The sequence below is a fragment of the Lineus longissimus genome, chromosome 18 (assembly GCF_910592395.1).
Source record: "Lineus longissimus chromosome 18, tnLinLong1.2, whole genome shotgun sequence".
Classification (NCBI taxonomy): domain Eukaryota; kingdom Metazoa; phylum Nemertea; class Pilidiophora; order Heteronemertea; family Lineidae; genus Lineus; species Lineus longissimus.
In genome coordinates this window covers 10,366,646-10,389,060 of record NC_088325.1, presented here as the reverse complement: position 1 = coordinate 10,389,060, position 22,415 = coordinate 10,366,646, and the positions used below count along the sequence as shown (strand labels likewise).

Genomic DNA, 22,415 nt, shown 5'->3' with positions numbered 1-22,415 from the left:
ATGGGTTTTTTTTGATAGAGAACGAAAAGGACTCTATTGGCAGCAATCATGTAGGTAAGTAAAAGTTACAAGAGTCGCCAAAACTTTTCACGATGAAGAAGACATTTAGAAAGGAATCAAACATGACCCAGTGCCATTACGAGGCATATTAGTCACCTGAACATGGCCAATTCGAACCCCCCTGCCCCTGCCTATAGTCCCCTTTAATAGTTTTTAGGTCCTGATATCATTTTCAGTCGCAGTTGTGTGGAAAATTACATTTATAAACTTTTTTCGGGAAAATTATAATGTGATTTTAATGTATGTTTTTGCCTAATAGTATAGCTGCAATTCAAAGCTAGTACAAGGGTACTAAGAGATTCTTATAAAATGCAGACATAAGCTTACTTATGGTTAGCAAGTCGAAACACTACACAACATGGTCGTTTGGGTAAAGGCCCACACTTAAGCCGTTTAGCAAATATTTAGGGCTTGAATTGTAGCCCAACGTACAAAAAACAAGCATTTCCATAAAGGAGTTATATACTTGTGTATGCATGACACAAACTTCGGGTTACGAAATGGAACGTGAACAATTCCTCGTTGCTAAGTGCGGGCAATCTTGCATAAACTTTGTAAACAAGCCCAGTCGCGTCACCAGGGCAGATTTGTGTATTTAAAGGCGATTAAACAAAAAATATGTCAGGTTTTGTAAGATGGGTTTGTCAATAAACTTACACAGTGCTACTAGTTTTATTTATAACCATGCACTGCCTTCGGGTTTTTATAACACGAAGGCCTGAGAGCTCAGATTAACGACCCCAAAGAAAGGTGAAAAACTAAGATCCCGAAGTAATTAAGCCTACATGTAACTAAAACCCCGGTAAAAAAACGAACAAACTCAGACCCAGGTCAAAACTAAGACCCCGAAGAAAGTAGCTAAGATCCTTGTAAATTTTTCACCATTCTGATCTTCAGATATTTTCACTCAATCGTCATATCGAGAGCGCGGATAGAGAGCGAATAGTTGACAACTATTTTAAAGGCCTACGCCATTCGTTTTTAATGGGAAATTTGTAATTGAATTTGAAATTTTCGAATTGCGTCAACACGTACTGAACATAAATGTCACCAGTGTCGTTGTGTAGACGGCACAAGATACAAATACTGTGTGTAACAAGTGTCAGCAAAGCTGCGTGCACGTCAACTGCCCTGCGGCATTGTGTATAACTGCATTTTCATTTTAGTCCTGTCTCACCAGTAATTACGAACGGAGTACTCATGAGTGCCATGACTCCGAACTATACATTTACTCTCTCACACAAATCAATAGCCTGCATTTGTGCCAACTTCACTGAGTATATATATTCATGATTCCAACACCGAGCGAATGAAGGCCTGAACAAATTTAACACAAAATCAAATCAGACTTCAATATGTTTGAATATGTCTGTGAATATCAACGCCGACCGTTGCGTACTGATACCAAAATTGACATGTTTATTTTGACCGTTTATTTTCTGTCGTTGTCCAAATATGCACACTGAGGGTGTGCAAGCGGGAATATATATATAGGGAGGTTACGATCGCGCGCGGAGAGCGTCACTGAGTCGTTTTAACCGTATCCGTAAACGTCCCACGGTTAGCTAAAATCGCGTTCGAATGGAAGACATTTACAGTTAGTAGGTGGCGCTGTTTTTGACCCCTCCAAATTTGGAAGACCTTTTGTCATTATCTACCCAAGTGTTTGTCTTTCTTACCTTCAGCGGTATCATTTCTGATCATGAGCGGACAAGATCTCAATTACTTCATGCAGAAGACCATAAAGAAATAAACATAATGGTTTCACTTCCTTTGCGATAAGACAGGTTGACTCTTCCTCATTCCTGCGATTGCAACTGCTATGCACCAATTTCACAAGCAAACGCCCGGAACAAATTTTGTGTCTTTATCAATCGATAAGTAGAAGTTAAATTAATTAGAGACGAACAGCAAAGGATAAAAATACAAAAAGATTTGGCGCCACAGCTTCTCCCCCCTCCTGTCTTTGAGGCTCTACAGATTGTTTACTGATCCCTCCTGTATAACAAGAAAGATTGAAACGGTCTACTCAGAGATACATGACGATGTCGTAACGTCATGGAGGCACTCGTTTTATTACAAGAATCCTCTCCAGCGAGGCAGATTGCCTCAGTCTATCTTCTTAAGCACTAATATATAGGTTGTGACGATGTCTTCATGCGTTTGAGGCTCTTATAGATCCTTTTCTGAGACATCCTGTGTAGCAAGGAAGTTTGCAACAGCCTGCCCATTTGGTTAGACAGAGACAGGTTGTGACGATGTCTTCATGCGTTCGAGGCTCTTAGAGATCCTTTTCTGAGACATCCTGTGTAGCAAGGAAGTTTGCAACAGCCTGCCCATTTGGTTAGACAGAGACAGGTTGTGACGATGTCTTCATGCGTTCGAGGCTCTTAAGAGATCCTTTTCTGAGACATCCTGTGTAGCAAGGAAGTTTGCAACAGCCTGCCCATTTGGTTAGACAGAGACAGGTTGTGACGATGTCTTCATGCGTTCGAGGCTCTTATAGATCCTTTTCTGAGACATCCTGTGTAGCAAGGAAGTTTGCAACAGCCTGCCCATTTGGTTAGACAGAGACAGGTTGTGACGATGTCTTCATGCGTTCGAGACTCTCAGAGATCCTTTTCTGAGACATTCTGTGTAGCAAGGAAATTGCAACAGCCTGCCCATTTGCTTAGACAGAGACAGGTTGTGACGATGTCTTAATGCCATTGAGGACACCACATATCCACTTCTGATACATCCTGTACAGCAAAGAAAATTGAAACAGTCTGCACCTTTGGTGAGAAAGAGATAGATTACTACGATGCCGTTTAAACGTCATTAAGAGTCCAGGGTTTCGTTCCCAAGAATCCTCTTCAGCAAGGTTGATTGCATCGGTCGTCCATTTGGGCAGACAGGGATAGGTTGTCTTCATGCGTTTCAGGCTCAGTTGATCCTTTTCGGCGACATCCCGTGTAGCGAAAAAAATTGAAAGCCTCTTTCCATTTGGTCAGATAAAGAAAGGTTGAGATGTCTCAACGTCATTGAAGCGCTGCTGACGCCTTTCCGAGACACCCTGTACACCAGGGATATTGCAACGATCTGTCCATTTGGTCAAAGAGAGAAAGGTTGTGACGACGTCTACAATAGGGTAGTATGGGTTCTGCAGACCCTTTTCTGAGACATCTTAGCAGGAAGACTGAAAGCCACTAAAAATTTGGTGGGATAGAGAAAGGTTGTGACTATGTCTTCGTGCCAATGAGGCGCTGCAGATGTCTCCGGAGATTCTGTATGATAGCAAATAAGATTGCAATAGTCTGCATTCGGCCACTGAGAGACAGGCATCTTGGCAAAACCAGGTCTACAGATATTTTTGCGACCTTTCGTAAAGCAAAGACGATTGCAATAGTCTGCATATTCAATTAGACTGAGATTGGTTGTGACGCCGTCTATGAAAAGCCATTGAGGCACTGCAGATGAGACAACCAGTAGAGCAAGGCGTATTGCACAGTCTGTCCATTTAGTCAAACGGTGATAGGTTATGACGATGATTTCATTACAGGCTATCTCCGAATTCTTTACCGAGACGTATTATAGCAAGGAAGATTGCAACACTCTGTCCGGTTGTGACATTGGGTGATATGAATAAAGACCAGCAAATGCTTTTATCTAAAACTCCATGTACATTTACACTAGGCCTTTCTGTACAAAATTGTAGTAAAAGCATTTACTTGTCTTTATTTATATCGCCCCATGTCTTCGTGCCATCGATGCGCTCCATTCCATATGCCTTTCCGCGACATCCTGTATTACAAGGATAATTGAAATACTCCGCACCTTTGATAAGACAAAGAAAGGTTGTGACGATGTCCTCATGACGTGCTATTGAGGCGCTGCAGATGCTTTGCTGAGACACTCTGTGTAGCAAGAAAGACACAACTCGTCTGTCCATTTAGCCATACATAGATAGGTTGTGACGATGTCCACATGACGTGCTATTGAGGCGCTGCAGATGTTTTGCTGAGACACTCTGTGAAGCAAGGAAGACACATGGCGTATGTCCATTTAGTCATATATAGACAGGTTCTGACGATGTCTTCATGCCTGGGTTTTGAGGAATGACGGACTATCGCCCGTGACATGCTGTAGTAAGGAAGTTGCAATGGTCTGCCCACTTGCTGAGACAATGATATAGGTTTTGACAACGACCTCATGTCATTGTGCTCCCATCCTGAGATACAAGTTTTTGATACTCCTACCTCGTATAAAAAAATTGTCTGTCCATTCCGGCAATTGGTCTTCATGCCCGGGAGAGGCTTGCAGAACCTCTCGTGAGACATCCATACCTGATTGTAGGATTGACACAGTTTGTGCATTGGGTAAGGTAGGCAGGTTGTGACGATGGCTTCATGCTGGGCTATTGAATCACTGCAGACCCATTCTCTAGAGGCCATGTACAGCAAGGAAGATAGCGACAATCTGCCCACTGGGCCACACAAAGACAAGCTGTGATGCTATTGTCATACCATTGAGTCTCTACAGATCTTTTATTAAAATATCGGAATCTGTGTCCATGTGGTGGTCTGCTTTTGTCATTGAAGCGCTGCAGATGCCTTTCCGTGACATACTGTACAGCAGGAGAGACTGCAGCAATCGGTCCTATTGATCAGACAGAGATATGTTTTGATGACGTCTTTCTGCCTTTGACTCTTTACAGATCTTTTTCTGAGACAGGAAAAAAGATTGCGACAGACTGTCCATTGCGGCAGTTGGTCTTTAGGACTGGGAGAGGCTTTACAGAACCTCTCGTGAGACATCCAGACCCGAAAGTAGGTTTGGAACAGTTAGTGCATTTGGTATTAAGGTAGGCAGGTTGTGACGATGTCTTCATGCTGGGCTATTGAGGCACCGTAGATTCATTCTCTAGAGGCCATGTACAGCGAGGAAGATTGCGACAATTTGTCCATTTGGCCACACAAAGCAGTGATGATACCCTCATGCCATTGAGTCTCTACAGATCCTTCCGTTAAAATCCATGTGGGTGTTACGATGTCTTCATGCCTGGCAATTGAGGCTCTGAAGGTGCTTTTTCGAGACACCCTTTAAAGCAAGGAAGATTGCAAAACTCTATTTATTCAGGCAGACAAAGACAGGTTGTGACGATGTCTTCATGTCAGTAAGGCGCAGCGGATGCCTTCCCGAAACATCTGTCTAGCAAAGACGATTGTACTGGTCTACGTATCGGGCCAGACAGAGATAGGTTGTGACGATTATTTTATGAAGTTGCGGCTCCTCAGTTCCTTTTCTGCGTCATCAGGTCTGGCAACCCCGATGGCATGGGTCCGCAAATTTTTAGGCATTATAGAATATTTGCATGACAGGCTTTTGAGGCGCTGAGGCAGACTGTTTAGCAAGGAAGAATGCAACTGCATCTGTCCATTTTCATTCAGTCAGACAGAGATAGGCTGTGACGACGTCTTCCTGTATAGCAAGGAAGGTAGCAACAGTCCGCTCATTTGGTCTGACAGAGACTGGTTGTGATGATATCGTCAAGCATTTTGATGGTCTATAGATCCTTTCTGAGATATCCTCTATCGCAAGGAAAATTGCAACTGTTAGTTCATTTGATCAGCAGAGAGAGGTTGTGACGATGTCTTCAGGCCCTCAGAGCTCTACAGATCCTCCTATAAAACCTGTGAAACCTCTTTTGAGACATCTGGAACTGAAAGCAAGATCGGAACACTCCGTTCGGCCAGACAGAGTTAGGTTGTGACGATGTCGTCATTTCGTCAAGGCGCTGCATTTGCCTACTCAGGACATCATGTTCAGCAAATGAGATTGCAATAGTCTGTTAACACAGTGACAAGCATGCTGTGGCGACATCTCCATGCAGTAATAAGATCTATAGACATCCTGTATAGTAAGGAAGACAGTCCGTTTGGTCAGACAGAGCTAGGTTCTGACATTGTCTGCATGTCATTGTGGCGTTGCAAGATGACTTTCCGAGACATCCTGTATGGCATGGAAGATTGCAGCACTGTGTCCATTTGTTCTGACAGAGATTCGTGTGGTGACGATGTCTTCATGTCATTGAGCCTCTGTGGATGACTTTCTGCGACATCATGTTCAGCAAACCCGATTGCAATAGCCCGCACATTAGAGTCGACAGAAATTGGTGGTGAATACGTCTTCATATAAGGCTATTGAGGCACTGCATTCGCTGAGGCAAGCTATATTGCAAGGATCAAAGATTGCAACAGTCTGCCCAGGCATTAGGTCAGACAGAGATAGGCTGCGCCGATGTCTTCAGGCCCTCGACAGACTATTCCAATTTCCTCTATCTTTCTGGTGTATCATAAATGGATCGGTAAAGCCTCGATGGCCAAAAGACATATTCACAAACCTTCCTCTCTCCGAATAAAAAGGACAGGCAGCTGCAATCTTCCTTGTTATACAGGGTGTCTCAGCAAAGCATCTGGATCACATCACGGCATAAGCGCATTGTCACAACCTATCGCTTTCTGACGAAAAGGACAGTTTTGCAATTTTCCGTGCTGTAACGGACGACTCGGGAAAGAATCCATAGAACTTCAAAAGCCTGGCAAGAAGATACCGTCACAGACTGTCTCTGTCTGACCAAATAGACAAAATTTATAGTTGCAATCTTCTTTTGCTCTACAGTGTGTCCCAGGAAAGCATCTACAGCGCCTTAATATCATGGCATAAAGACATCGTAACCGCCCCACATGTTCCAACACTGTTCTAATCATCTTTACTCTTCTGGATTTCTCAAAAAGGAGCGTCGAGGGCCTGAAGACATCGTCACAGCCTATCTCTGTCTGACCTAATGCTTGGGCAGACTGTTGCAATCTTTGATCCTTGCCTCAGCGAATGCAGTGCCTCAATAGCCTTATATGCCAGACGTATTCACCTCCAATTACTGTCGGCTCTAATGTGCAGACTATTGCAATCGGGTTTGCTGAACATGATGTCGCAGAAAGTCATCCACAGAGACCCAATGACATGAAGACATCGTCACCACACGAATCTCTGTCAGAACAAATGGACACAGTGCTGCAATCGTCCATGCCATACAGGATGTCTCGGAAAGCCATCTTGCAACGCCACAATGACATGCAGACAATGTAAGAACCTATCTCTGTCTGACCAAACGGACTGCTGAGCGTTGCAATCTTCCTTACTATACAGGATGTCTATAGATCTTAACTGCATGGAGATGTCGTCACAGCATGATGTCACTGTGTTAACAGACAATCTCCTTTGCTGAACAGTCTGTACAATCTCCTCCGTTTCCGGAAAGCATCTGCTGCGCTTCAATGACATGAAGACATCGTCATAACCTGTCTTTGTCTGCCTAAATAAAAGGGTTGCGATCTTCCTTGCTATACAGGGTGTCTCAAAAAAGCATCTTCAGCGCCTCAATTGCCTGGCATGAAGACATCGTAACAACCACATGGACACAGTTTCCAATATTTTAATAAAAGATCTGTAGAGACTCAATGGTATGAGGATATCATCACAGCTTGTCTTTGTGTGGCCCAGTGGACAGATGGTCGCAATCTTGTTGGACCATGGGAATACTTTGTTTGGCAAAATTTCTGCCCAATTAAAGGGATATACCTTTTTTCTCGCAAAATTAACATCCTCTCTATTATACTTTAAAAGTACGTTCCTTTGTCACATCTTTGGAGCACAGAAGCAAATGGAGAAAGAATGTCCTGGTTCTAAGGAGGAGGATGCTGTGTCACTCAATACAGTATTTCTTGGCAGACAGTATAGTAGAGACCACCGGCCCAGATGTGGTTGATATCGCCATAAATCTTAAATACTCTCCCAAACGATGAAAATCCCCCCCCCCCCCAAAAAAAAATGTTCCCACGGTCTGAGCCAAACGGGCTGCAAGGGTTAATAAACAACCTTGTACCCAGGTTCAAAAAGTGAAAATTGCAGGTGTAATGTATCAAGAAATTTTTCATTTTTTCCTAGGAACAAGGTTTCCATTAACCCTCTCATCCCGTTTGGCTCTGACCGTGGGAATATTTTTTTTGCTAAAATTTCTTCCTTATGAAAAGGATATACCTTTTTTTCTCAAAATTAACCCCCTCTGTGTGGAATCGTTGCCTATCAACTATACTTTAAAAGTACGTTCCTTTTTCACATCTTTGGAGCACAAGGGCAAATGGAGGAAGAATGTCCTGGTTCTAAGGAGGAGAAGGAGGATGCGTCACTCAATACAGCATTTCTTGACAGACAGTATAGTAGAGACCACCAGCCCATATTAGAAGGGCGGACTGTTGCAATCATTCTTTTTATACAGGATGCCTCAGAAATGGATCTGTACAAAGCCTTCATGGCATGAAGACATCGTCACAACCTGACTGGGCAAGAGAAATGAAGAAGTCAAGACTTTAGTTAATATTTGACACACTCAATTGTTTAATACGGTAGTTTTAACCATTATGTAAGCAGACAAGACAGGGGGTGCTTCAGCCTAAAGGAGCAACAGTCATAGAAACACTTAAATATACACAATTTCCCAAGTGAAAAACACCCTGCCTATTCTAAAAGGTCTCATCCCAAAATGGTCAAAGCACGAGTTGCGTTCCTTAAAGGGATAATATTGGCAGCAGCTAGGTAGGCAAGATCAAGTTAAACGAAGTCGCCAAAAGGGGTCTCTCCCATCTCGCAGTACGCCAAAACCATTCACGCTTGTAGGAGGAATATATTTAGAGCTGATTCAAGCATGACCTAGTGCCCTTTCTGAGCCTTTCAGTCACCCGAAGATGGCCAAGTTCATTCCCCTGCTTCTGCCTTTAGTCCTCCTTTAAATAAGAACCTTATCAGAATATTCAACCAAAGTACTCTTATAACAGCGGGTCCCCCTATTGTCAGATTTCAGTTGGCAGTTGAGCCACTGTCAAAGAATAAGCTCTTGTTGTATGGAAAATGTGTTGGTTCTTATGCAAACTATGATACTTTATATGCATAACATCTTCGGAGAATAGGCATGGTGTTTTCTTGTAACAAGACATGTCCTACTTCGATGAATTTCACCACTGCCACACGGATATATTCCTAATATAACTTTTGAATATTTCCGAAATATATCCCTGTCATAATACAAAGCATTGACAGCATCTACATGCATGGGCTACAGTCTAAGCATCAGCAACCTGTCGTGGCGACAAGTCTACTATAACAATGCCTTGGTTAGTTGTTATAATGTACAAGCAGAGGAGTCTAAACTAGAAATCGCACAATATGGAAGCCAACAAGAATCCCCCTAGTGGGGAAGTTATGAACCACATTTTATGCTCACTTGAAAGCACATGCAAGTACATGTAGCCCTCTGATCAGCATAGATCCCCTAATCATCCTTGGAAACTGAAACCAAATTTGAATGGAAATGAATTTTAGTTCAACCATGATCTTATATCTTATATCTTCGTGATCCTGAAATCCGTTTTCTTCAAATGGTGGTCCTTGTAAAGGAGCAAATGCTTTTCATTAGGGGGCATGCACCTTGGTATTATTCACCAGCCGCGAGCCATGCCTGATAGTGTGGAGGACTACCATCCCTAGCCCCAGGGCTACATCGGTGACTCCTCTCTTCTAACTCAAAACTGTCCATGTGTGTTTCATCTTACACTATCTGCAACCCATTGTATTTCACAGTTTCGTAAAATTGCAACTTTTTAATTTAGCATTCTGACAACCCAAAAACAGAGTAATTTCAATAAGCTCTTCAGGGACAAGGGTGGAGTTCTCAGAATATGGTGAAGATATTGCAACAAGTTATTTACTCTAGTTTCAACTTCAAATCTGACTTCAGTTAAAAAGGACAATTTTACCCGTTTTTATAATGATTGCTTATAAAATATCATGAATTTACAAAACCTATTCAAATTAAATAGAGAGGCGACTAATTAACACAGTATTAATTAGTTTATACCTGACGAGACAAAGCGAATCATCAATTTATCATAAAATTGAAAGTTATAAAATAAATATAAGATAACTTGCATGGCACAAGTTTATATAAAATACTGACGCAACAACACCGAAAATAGTCACGTGACATTAATATGACACGGGCACAGACTACAACATTAGATTTTTTGTTAACCCTTTAATGCCAATGACTGTAATCAAACCACATACAACGACATACATTATCCACCAACTTGCGGCCCAATACATTTCCTCGTTACCCGTTAAGAAATTTGCTTTGAACAGTGGCCAGCTACCTTTTAGATAGATGCCATCATTACCACTATCACCATCAGTGAAAACAGGCTATAGGTACATGAATTGGCTTTCCTTTTAAAGGAATTCTTGGTCGGGACAAAAACTGGACAGATTTGTGACTGCCAACAAAAATCCCACACCTCTCCTTTTTTTAAACCAGACTTAAACGTACATTACACCATATCTTACAAACTTGTGCGAGACACTTCACTGCACTTCACTCTGTCCTTGGGCAAGACGCTTTATTATTCTTTGATCGCCGTCACTGATATCAAGGGCAAGAACACACCAGAAGGTCGAGTAACAGTAACAACCTGAACATTGAGTATTATGATAAAAATAAGTATGTACATGAACATGCATGCAAAATGTTCCCAATGTTCCCAATGCTCTAGAGGCTGTATGGGATGGACCATGCTGCAAATCAAGTGTTAATTCAAAGCTCCATGGGTATGCAATTCGAACCAGGAGCAATACTCCCCCAAATTTGCGACAACTCCCAAAATGGGGAACCTTGCCTGACAGCTGCCAGGTCGATAAATAGCATTTTGGCTCAGGTGTTTGGATTGCATGTCAAAAACCTCAGGCAATCTGTTGTTGGTCGCCAGTGTGGTTTTCTATTTCATCTCTTGTTTAAGCCTTCTTTTTCAGTAGTATGTAACCATGGAAACTCAACTTGAGTAGTATAAAATAACCAACAATATGGAAAAAATCAATTAATTCAAGAGTGGTATCTTGGTTGTACATGTATATCCTTTTACCAAACAAGTTAGATTGATCCATTCTAAGTTCATTGCCTTTTTCACATCGCGTAACTTTTTTTGCAATGTTTTTCAATCCCTTTTACATGAAAATGAAAAGATATTTGAATCAGAAAACACAAGCATAACAAGCGTAAAAAGCATGTTTCCATGAAAAAGCTTTAACAACACACATGTGGTCCAAGATTTTAAAAGCAGCTACATGTAAATGCCATAACTGTAACATTGTAAATAACAACTGCCATCATCGAATAAATTAATCAACTTCATAGTCATGATAGTGATACCTCTGACAATTCCTTTCATGTAATTCCGAGTTCAATCAACTCGGTTGCTATGGCAATGACTGAAAACACAATTGAATAGCAACGGTTGCTTGGTAACCAACTTTTTGATAACACTTTTTTTGTTTTTACTGCATGTTTCCTTTTTTTGAACAGGGACACTTTGCCGTTTGCTACCCTAACTAGACTTACATTTTGTACGTTTAAACAGATAAATGTTCGGTCATATATACATTATATTCAACATAATTACAATCGTAAGAAATTATTCAGAAACATAAAATTATATCAATTGTCAGTGTGTATTGAAAACATAGGCCTACAATATAAATGCAGGTCAAGAGCAGACGGCAACTCCAACCAAATCTGTTAACATACGTTACCATGGTAATATATGAAATATGTTACCATGGCGATGGTGATATATGAAATAGGTTACCATGGTGACAACAGCAACAAGACCTGCAAGTCGAATATCCATTCGTACTGGAAGATTTATAAAAGCAAAAATATATTATATTTAGCGAGTAAGTATGACAATAAGTGCAAAAAGTGCACCAGCTTACATATATGCCCCTAGTGGTGGAATTCTGAACTACAGAATTGGTACGACATCGAGTGTTGATATTCTTACTACTTCATTAAGACAACAACAAATACTTACATAAATTATATACATAATAATGGTCCAAAAGAATCGGTTCACCATCTTGTTGTGAGACATTAGCAATTCTACATTGAGTCCTTGTTTTTGCTTAATGTAGGTTTTTAGAAAACCATTCACTTTATGTAACTTGCAACTACCTACGGAAATATGGCAGCGCCCCCTCAGATTGTGGAAAAACCACACAATCTCTTGATGTTTCTCGGCAGTATGGAAAACCAATTCTTTGGACACTCATTGCGACTGCTACGAACCGTTACATATATGCGTGAACTAATTAGCATAACATTACTGCAAATATGATGAGTATTCATAAGATTGTAGTTCAGAGATAATTTGTAGATGGCGTCATGGTTTTTTGTTCCTTGTGACTGATTAGATGCAATTATTGTTAAAGGCAAAGTACGTTCATGAATTTGTTTACAAGTGGCTAGCTGGAATCGCTAGTGTAAACCTATCGGCACAGGTGGCACTACCTGCGGTAAATTTATGTCTACGCACTAAGTATTATGTAGATAGCGTATAAATTTACACCAGTTGCTGCCTGAAGACGAGTGCAGAATGGGATTCTGGGTCAGTATGTAAACACAAATATGATTGGACAAGGTCTTAACCCTTTTGCTGCCAAGTTCAGCTACTTCAAACTGAAGCCAAAGGCACACAACTTAAAGGGCATCTTTCTTTCAAAATCCAAGAGTATTTGAAAATTTAAGTGCAGAATGCCTCCGAGACAAACAAACAGGAACAGATACAAACGCCCTCGATTATTGAAACAACACACGAACAGTCATGGACAAGTTGTATATTAAAACCAAATTCATGCTTACACAGACCAACTATACATTTTGTACATTACGATACACTAAATGTACAGTAGTTTAGTCCAACTTATGTTGAATCTGACAAGTTAGATAACCTCATGGTGACACGTACTGACATCTATGTGACAAGACTTCCACTAATAGTTACAAAATTAAGTTTCAATGGAAGATGATTTTTGTGAATATGTTGGACCCCATGAACTCTCTAGTCCTACTTATCCACGAATTACAATGAAGTTCTACTTATCTGAGAATTACAATTAGCACTGCAATGCAGAACATTGATAAGTCATTATGCAAACCCTCAAATGTTGGTGAATTTCGCAGATTAAAAAAAGATACAATTTGCAAAAATAGTAATAGCAGAAAAAATGTTTTTTTCTGGGAAAAAAATGGAAAATGAATTTTGTCATTTGCAAAAAAGTCATGAAAATGAAAATTTTCTTTCTTTAGATTTTGCAATAGCAAAAAGAAAGAGGCACAAAAACTTGGGGGTTTGCAGTATCTTGATGCAATAGATTTCGTCCATGGGGTCGTTGTATGTCCTTTAAGCCAACCTCACCCCAGTTCTTCAGTTCAGAGTGTACAAGGTTGTTTATAAAGCCCAAGCAATATGATCTTTCTGACACAGTACCATGATGAATAAATTAACATGCATTAGCATACATTAGCATAATGTTATAAATGTTTGAGATACCAGTATACAGACAGTTCTCTTAGATGATACAAAGCATAGCACGTCAAAATGCATTGAAAAATGATAGTAACATTGTCATGGTTACATTATCCTTAATATTTGTTGCTATGGCAATTAGAATAATTGCTATGGTACCAATTTTGCCTGTCACCCTAATTAAGAGTAACCATGCACGTTGCTATGCAACGACACCAGTTGTGATGCAAGGAACTTGGTTGCTATGGCAACAATTTGCTTAGTAACCATTTCATTCATGCTTTTGATCTACTTTCTCAACATGGACTATGTTTTTTGTTTTTAAAAATGGAAGAATGTTATAAAAATATCATAAAAGGAATGTGTTCAATAGTATGTGACCCTGAAGAAGGTCAAGGTCAGAAGGTCAAGGTCAATAATATAAGTGGTTGCATCTTTGGACAATGCATTGAACTACACAAGTCTTGGGAAAAAATCTGCTCTTAGTGGTCAAGCCAAGACTCAACTATTTCAGTTGATATATTATATTTCTGAGGAAAAGGGTAATCTGCATCATTGATGTCACTTTAAATTGCCAATAGAATGTGACAATTATGTACATGAAATGCACAACAGTTTTAGACCAACTTCAAATGAAGCAAACCAAAGATATTGACTTTTCAAATCAGATTCAAACCGCGTGGCATGGGAGAATCAAACCTTTAACTGCCTTTTTGCTTTCTACCATCTTGCGGAACTCGGCAATGTCTAATGTGTTAGTTCTGCATATGGTGGCAACACCTGCAAGCCTGTCCCTTGAACACCTCTCCTCAGAGCGAACAGGGCACAGTTGTTCAAAGCTTGGTTAGTACTGAACTGGAGGTTACCAAGCCCAGTTAACAGATGAGAGGGCCGCTCGTTAAGGTCTCCATCAGATATCTATAAAGCACTTAGAATTAGTTAAAGGTTTGAGTCACCAGCTCCAACCCTTATCACAAAATCTCAAATCCCTGTCTATCGTCTCACCATGTCCTTACGACTCTGGGCACAATTCACACCACTTCCTATAGGTGGCACCTGACACTGTCAACCCCTAGGCAATAATCGGTGATGTTTCTTTTGGGCTTGCCTGAGGCGAGGGCTTCTCTGATGGACTCTTCTCTTCATACTTTATAGTTTCCTCGAGAGGAATTTCCTCCGGCTTGTCCTGGAAAATATCACAGTGACAAGAGGTCATGAAAGTACCTTTGGCCAGATCTGTCTGAAAAAGCACTCTACTGGGTCTTTTTCTATCCGGGTGCCCCACTCCAAAAAAATCAAATCTCCCCATGAAATTATGAAACGTTACTTACATTTCCGGTAAGAGGAGACTTCTCATCCGGCTCCAACTCATCCTGGTGGTCCTCTAGGTCGACCTTCTCTCTGCTAGAAAAAGAAACAGAAGGAGTTAATAGCTATCATCATGATTGCTTGTCTAATTCAGAGTTTTCTTCCCCTCACAGAGCTTTTTTTGCTGTTTCAGAAAAACACTAACTTCAGGGCTGTATTTAACTTTTTGGTCCAGGGGGGCAGTAGCCTTTCTGGGGGGGGTGGGGGGCAACACAACTCTTTATTCCAAAAGTGCCTCAATCTGCATGAAAAACACGTTTTTCGGCAACGTCTGGGGGCAGTCCTCCCCTGTCGCTACTAAACACAGCCCTGAACTTGTAGCAAGAAATGGGTCAAGTGACTGAATGTGCCTCAATCTTTTACTCAAAGTTGCTGGAAAATTGAAAACTTTGTCATTGCATTTAATATGGAACACGACATAAGGGAAATAGTTGGCGTGCTTTCAATTATGGGAGGCTATAGGTACCAGCTATTAAGTAGGTCTGATTAAGCTATATTAAGTAGCCAATTGGGTCTCTCCAATCTTGCAATAATACATCAAAACTATTTATTCTCATATATAATTATCGCTGAATCAAACGGAACTAAAGCCCTGCTATGCATGTTATCTGCAGCAATGGGGTTAAGGCCAAATTGGAGTTAACGTCAAATTAGCAGGAATTTTTTTAACAATGGGGCGAGACCTTTAGTGGAGAGGCGGGACATTGAAATAATCATATGTGCTAAATAAGTTGGTTCTAAGAGGATACTGGTCAAGGAAGCCAATAATAGATAGTTAGCATAATGGTCTAAAAATAATCATTGAGTTCAGCAAGAGATCAATCATAATTAAATAGCAATAGTTATCAACAAACTTAACTAATTATATATTTGTACTAGGAATCTACTTTGACTTATTCAATCAAGTTTTCTTTAAAGTAAACTTCATGCAAGATAAATTGAAGAGATGATAAATACAAATGTGAGAACCAGCAAATAACATAATTTGATTTGAGAATATCCGTTCCTGTTTAACTTCATTCCCTAACTTTTTCTTACGAGCACAAATACTTATTATTGGTAGTTAAATTGTATTGTCTGCAAATTAGCATACTACAATTCTGATAGAAAGTGGACTTTATTGCTATAAGACAGTAAAATCAACACATATTCATAACAGCTTCTAGGCAGTTATCTTGATAATTATGATTACTGTGAAGCAGAATGCCCCTTCCCCCACATATGACTTAGATCAACCACCAATTAATTCATAAATTCACCAAACAAATTTTCTTAAATAATTATTTTGTACAAATATTTATTAAATATATATCAACAAATATTTCAATATTAAAACACATGATCATTTACAGAATAAAGCATTCCTAAACTAAGCTACAACAAGCGTCACAAAAAGGGAACATTTGCGCACATAATATGCAAATATTCAAAGGGTCACATGATCATAGAACATGAACGGGCCAATCAAGTGTAAGCATTTATAGGTCAAAGGTTACTGAAGCTGTGACAGGATATCCATGCTGGAGTGAGAGTTCAGGGGTCAAGGGTCAAGGCCACTGTGTCAAGGACATAATTGGTTGCTTCTAAGATCGGGAATTTGTGGTTGTTATGGTGATATTGGAGTAAAATTGTGCATTTGGTGAGTTGTGAGTTCTTGATTAGTTAGAATGGGAAAAAATACTGATAATTTGTGAAACCACTTTCAAAATAAGCTCCTTATTCACCCCGGGAATCAAAATCCTAAACTCTGACCATTATGCTGTTCAAAGTATCTTGTGTTCTGGAGTTTTTATTTCCTCTTACTGTTGCTCTGTAAAAACGGCTCTCTCTTGGCATACCTGTGCATGCTTCTAAGCTCATGTTTGCATCGAGGTCTATACATTTTGTGGTTTACAAAGGCTGATTGACAGACTCGATTCTCCACAGATGATGAGCTCTAGCCCTTGAATGTCCAGAAGTATTACTTAAACCAAGAAGAAGAACAACTAAGAAACATTTGAGTAAAATGTAAAGAAAACTTGAGCAGGCATTAAAAAACTTCAAGGAAGTAAAAGTATCGCAGTAAAACAAACCATTCATATTAAATGTTCCAAATTAAAAAACATTGTTCAAGATCATATTTTAACGAGTCTTGGAGTCATTGGTTGTTGAAGGTTACAAAAAATCTGCACTGTGTAATTACATCACATGCTACCAGCCTCTATTGCTTTAAACCTGGGCAAATCTATCTGTCCAAGCTCTTTGATGGAGGCAGAGTCCCTTAAACTTCTGACTCCGATGTAACCTGAACTCTTCAAGCCACGCACATAATATAGAAATTCGTCAAGCAGAAAAAAAATACATGGCAGAAAGTATTTAGATATCGACAAACGAAAAATGATAAATAGTCTATGTAAATAGAAGTAGTCTATGAAAATAGAGCATTTAGAAGCAATTTTCAAGCAAAAAAGAATTCATTTGCCTATTACCCAGACTAATAAAAAAAACATCTGAAATCATCATTGCTCTGACTTTGTACACCACATGGGCAATACAGTTTTTGAGGAATCCCGTGAACAAGAAATCCTCAGAAACGCCAAGAAGTTGGTGTCAGAATGAGAAATTCATTCAAGATTTAATCATTTAAGCTTAAATCCATTCAAGATTTAATCTTGAATTAATTTCTCACTCTGACACCAACTTCTTCGCTAATAGCCTTGACTTTGTAAACTGTTATCTGCAAAATCAATCTGTGTAATTGGCAAATGGAAAAAAACTTAGTGCGATTAGTGCGCATCCTAGAAGCAACCGCTCTGAGTGAGAGAGGGTTTAACATGCAGACAGCGGGTCCCTTACTCTTGCCCCTTGGGGGCCTCATCTTTATCTTGGAGCATTTCGGGAGGAGGTGGGGGCAAGTCGTCAACGTCATCTGGTAGGGGTTCTTTCTTGATGCTATGGCAACAAGTAATAAACAATGCTGTGTTATATGGAGTGGTCAATAGGTGGCACCTTGGTGATAGGTAGTGTACATTTCAATGTAGCAAAGGTGGCAACTGCAACTTTCTTTAACAGTCAATGCAAAAGTAGTGGAAAGAGTAACTTAATGCGAATAACCCAACAGTTTCCTGACAAAAAATTGGTGTAAGTGGGTCAGCTCTGATCAGCTCTCTTTTTAGTTCTTGACTTGTTCCCAATGTGGCGAATTCCTGATAAACGTGAACATGTCGGGAGCATATCATTTACTGTCAAATATAACCAAAGTTTTTTAACTGTGTTTCTACTGCAAAAATCGTAAACTGTGTAAAAATGAGTCGTTGAAACAGAACAAATTGATAATATGCTATCAACAAAGGAGCTATTCTAAATATTTTCAAATGCTCTGAACCTGTGCCAATAGGAGTACAGTATGTTACCATAACATATGCTATCAATACATGAATAGATCCCGTAGTTTTAAAGTTTTAAAAGGTACCAGATCCACCTTCTAATTGAGAGAAAGCACCAATAAATACCTGACTGAAACATTATGAAAAACATGAATTTGAAAAATACCTGAACCGAAATATTAATATTTTAAAAACTGGAACTCAACATTATTCTATATGTTAAGCGAGGAAACCTGCAATTCATTTAAAAAAATTACCTTTTTTGTTAGTGGTTAAAATGCTTTAGCGATATTGTTTAAAATGTTAGGACATTTTGGAAAATTTACATTATGATAAACACAGAAAATGAAGTAAGAGACTATGGGTTCCCCTCTTTCTAAGACAAAAGAGGGAACAGTTGAAAGTTTGACTGCATGCTTGGGTATGTTTGAGATGACAATTGCTGCAATGTGCAACAAAAAGACCGCTTGTCTGTGGGTAAAACTGGTAACCACTAGGTTTGATATCTGTTGTCTTAGAAATCCAAAGAAAATCTAAGATTTTAGTGTAAAAAAGAGGAAAAAAATTTAATCAAAATGTAATTTACCTCACCCGAAATTGATAAAACTCATCTAAGAAAACAACCGGCTGTACTAACGCCCTCTCTTGACGATATTTATCAACCTCAGATCGGTGATTTACGCTAAAGGTACGAAACAAATACAACTGCTTTACATGTTGATGGAGTGAGGGTCAAACATAGAGTATCAACCGGGGCTCTGGTTTCCTCCTACATCACAGACCCGGTCATGTTTTGCATGGCAATGCATGTGTCTGATGTAATAGCCAGAATTGAAAGCCACCTCAAACCTACGATTCATATTAGTTTGACACATATCGCAAAGTTTACTTGTCTTGCAATTTGCCCTTGGCAACATTTCAATTGACCACCCCACCCCGTTGACCCCTTTTGTGTGATTTTAGTCTTCTAGGCTTTCTCATCATGATTAGGACATCATTGGCAAAATAAACATTATGTGTACACTCTATATATGACCCTATCAGGTAGATAAAGCCAAATGGACTGCATAAGTGGAGGAAAATGTCTGAATACTTTCATTCTTTATTTTCAAAATCACTTTGATTAGTTTCTTTTTGATTATCTTGGAATGAGCTAAAAGCTGGTTTTGGAAGTTAAAATGGTTAAGAGCTAAAAAGAACGAGAAGGTAAAATGAACACATATGTTTAACATTGAAGCTGGGTAGCAAATTTAATAAACTTTGCAATAAAATTTGACATACTTGTAATTAAGTTATAAAGGGAACAGAATGAGTTGTAAAAACAAAAAATGATAGCAACCTTTGGATTAAGGTTGATACCAAAATGTTCTTTAAGTTTTCAGACATTTTCTTCACAAATCTTTTACAAGGTGAAGTTTAAAAAACTGTACAATCTGTCATCCATTAAATTCAAATTTGTTGATTTGTTGAACAATGTTGTGTTGTGCTTGTGAGGTTTGAGGATTCGTAGTAAAATGGGGTGCACTGGGCTCTTCACATTCAAAATGCTGGTCAATTCCAAAGATTTTTTCAAAATTTCATGGTCAATTTCAAAGATTTTTCTGAAAGAGAGGCCAGGCGGCCACTGCCACCCTTTGATCCGTCTTGCTTGTTATTGTTATTGTGGGTCATTCTTCATTTGTTGCATAATTATACAAAGTGTGCTTAAAGTGTAATTTTGTAGCTCTGATTACATCATACTGTTACTGGATGAGCTCAATACCTTCTTTCAGTTATGACTGACGTGAAGTATTTTTATGCGTTTCTGGAAATGATAAACTGCTCCATAGCTGTTAGCGAGGCAAAGTAAGAAAGGAGTTAACCCTTCCGCTGCATTTTATACCAAAGATTACGATGCTATAATGTTGACGTCTTCTGTAGTCATCTGTTGGCATAAGATTACGATGCAGACAGTGCTGTCCCACCCACGGGTTGTCCAGATCAAGATGCTTTCATGGCGGACTTAGAGGAGTACACCGTTTGAGTTCATTGTATCAACTGGTGGCTCAGGAAAATAGAAATCCATCCACCCACAGCGAAAGAGTTAATATCCGCTACTTACAAATTAGGTATGAGCATCGTGAGGGGGTCCTCGGATGTGTAGGACTCCCTGGGCACACTGAGATCCCTAAACCAAACATAAAATCAGTTAAAATCATTCGATGAGAAGGGAATGGCGTAGTGGCATAGCAGTCAGGTCACAGGTTCAACCCTCGGTGTTTTGAACTGGCCTGATGAGGTGGTCAGGTGTAGTGTATGTTTACTCCTTGGTTATATGCAGAAAGGTTTCTGGATTGGGCTAGGGAATAAATGTAAGTGTTTTTTACGAATTGCACAGAATAAAGCATCATATAAGAACACACATTTCATTTCATAGGTGACCAAAATTGCCCTCATGACAACTGTCAGGATGTGGGGAGAGGAAAAAATTCTGGGGTAAACATCAGGGGTAGGGAACAGTATTGCAAAATATGAGGAAAATGTATAGTGATGTGACCTTTATTCTGATGGAAGAAAGACCCCCTCCCCTTCCACATAGGAGAAATTCGAGGCTAGGACTGGCAAGGCTGTGGGATTTTTGTGGATGACAAAGTGTACAGTAAAGAACAGATGGTGATAGGGTGAACTGGGGGATATGAAACTGAAACAGGTTCGTATTCAAAACAACAATTCGGATAACTCAATGAAATAGGAAATTATTTCATTTCAAGCTTTAGATAGACACTTTGAGGAAGCTACAGGTTTGCTAATGTCATGCTTATAAAATTGGGCCTACACAGACTTTTGCCTTGGGGTTTGGATTTATGACCGAGATAGACTGTTCAAATTTGGAAAAATAAAGATTGGAAGTTTTCAAAGACCTCCGTCAGAACCCTGCATAACAAAAAAAATGCAATAATTATGACATCCATGTGTTTAATTGCTTTAAGGCATAAACTTTGACATGGAAGGAGAAAAAGCTCCTCAAAATTTCCCAGCATATTTTCTAAGAATTCTTGAAAAACACCTCAAAATGTTGTTTTCCACTGGCAATTTTCTAACCTCCCTCAAAAAAATGGTTTTCTGGGGGGAATTTTCCCTTCATCGGTGTTCCATCCCCCTCTCCCCCCAGAGAAAGTGGAATGCCATGATACCCCTCCCAATCCAAATAGGGAAAGACCCACAGAGAGGTAAACATAAATCGAATGTGAACAGCAACTTATACTAGTTTTAATCAACTTGGGGGTAAGAAAAGACCATGATACCAAAACAGTCCTATATTTTTTGCTTTTGCTACATCCAAATATCTGGCAATTAAACACATGGGAACTTTCTGATCTGATGGGGGCACCCAGTACAAAGTAAATTTTACAGACTTTAGCAGACTAGTTCTCGTTTTCGTTCCCATTGATAAGTAGTTCTTTTAGACCTGCCAGGCGACTTTCAATCTAAAAGTCTTAATTCTATCAACAGCATTAATATTGTCTTAGAAATTGATATGAATTTATGAGGAGAGTGTGAATTGACATTTGTGTTTCACTTAACCCTTTCCCTGTGGCAGCCATTTTTTGGCCAGAGCCATCCTGTTCTGATGGTGGTTACCAATACAGAACCGTACAGCTTACTTTTAAAAATCTTAACAACCAAACCAAAAAAATGCTATGCTCGACACCCGCTGGCATGGGAGCTTGTTCAAGACTTGGTATGCACGTCACTTGCAGCAAAAGAGTTAAACCAAAAAAATCTTTTAGCCCCCCCCCCCCAATGCTTCTACTAGTGTCAGTGCCAAGAACTAATCGCTAATGGTGGTTGCTGGTGACAACCTCATCCCTAAGGTAACTTTCCACAGCAAATGCATCAGGAAAACATCCCATGGGACGAGGTTTGTAATCGTGAAAAATACGATAATAAATCAACAATGGCGATGACGAAATCTAGACAACATGCGCAGACGGACATGATGCATCCCATCATGCAGTATTAAAAATGGCGGCTCACTCATCATCGTTCACGTCCTCGGTCATTTCGTGTACTTCTTCGCAGTTCGCTTGATCGCCGTTTGCGTCCGTGTTCTTAACTAGCTCCTTACTGGATGTTAATAAAATATGGTTACCATGGTAACAAATCATGGTGTTAGGGGCTTGGAATCATT

General features: G+C 39.7%; 1 protein-coding gene across 4 annotated transcripts in view; it reads right to left on the bottom strand.

Annotated features, from left to right (window-relative positions):
- Positions 1-8,473: 8,473 nt before the first annotated feature.
- Positions 8,474-22,415, bottom strand: part of LOC135502393 (neural cell adhesion molecule 2-like) — a 122,049-nt gene continuing 108,107 nt past the window's right edge. The window contains exons 16-19 of one of the 4 annotated variants that reach the window (XM_064795189.1): positions 22,262-22,351; positions 17,715-17,810; positions 14,843-14,915; positions 8,474-14,697 (exon numbers count right to left, since the gene is read on the bottom strand). In XM_064795189.1, the coding sequence (XP_064651259.1) occupies positions 14,584-14,697; positions 14,843-14,915; positions 17,715-17,810; positions 22,262-22,351 (373 nt within the window). In that variant the 3' untranslated portion in view covers positions 8,474-14,583. The remainder of the gene's footprint in view (positions 14,698-14,842; positions 14,916-17,714; positions 17,811-22,261; positions 22,352-22,415) is intronic. The other 3 variants (XM_064795191.1, XM_064795190.1, XM_064795192.1) reach the window with 3 other exon arrangements.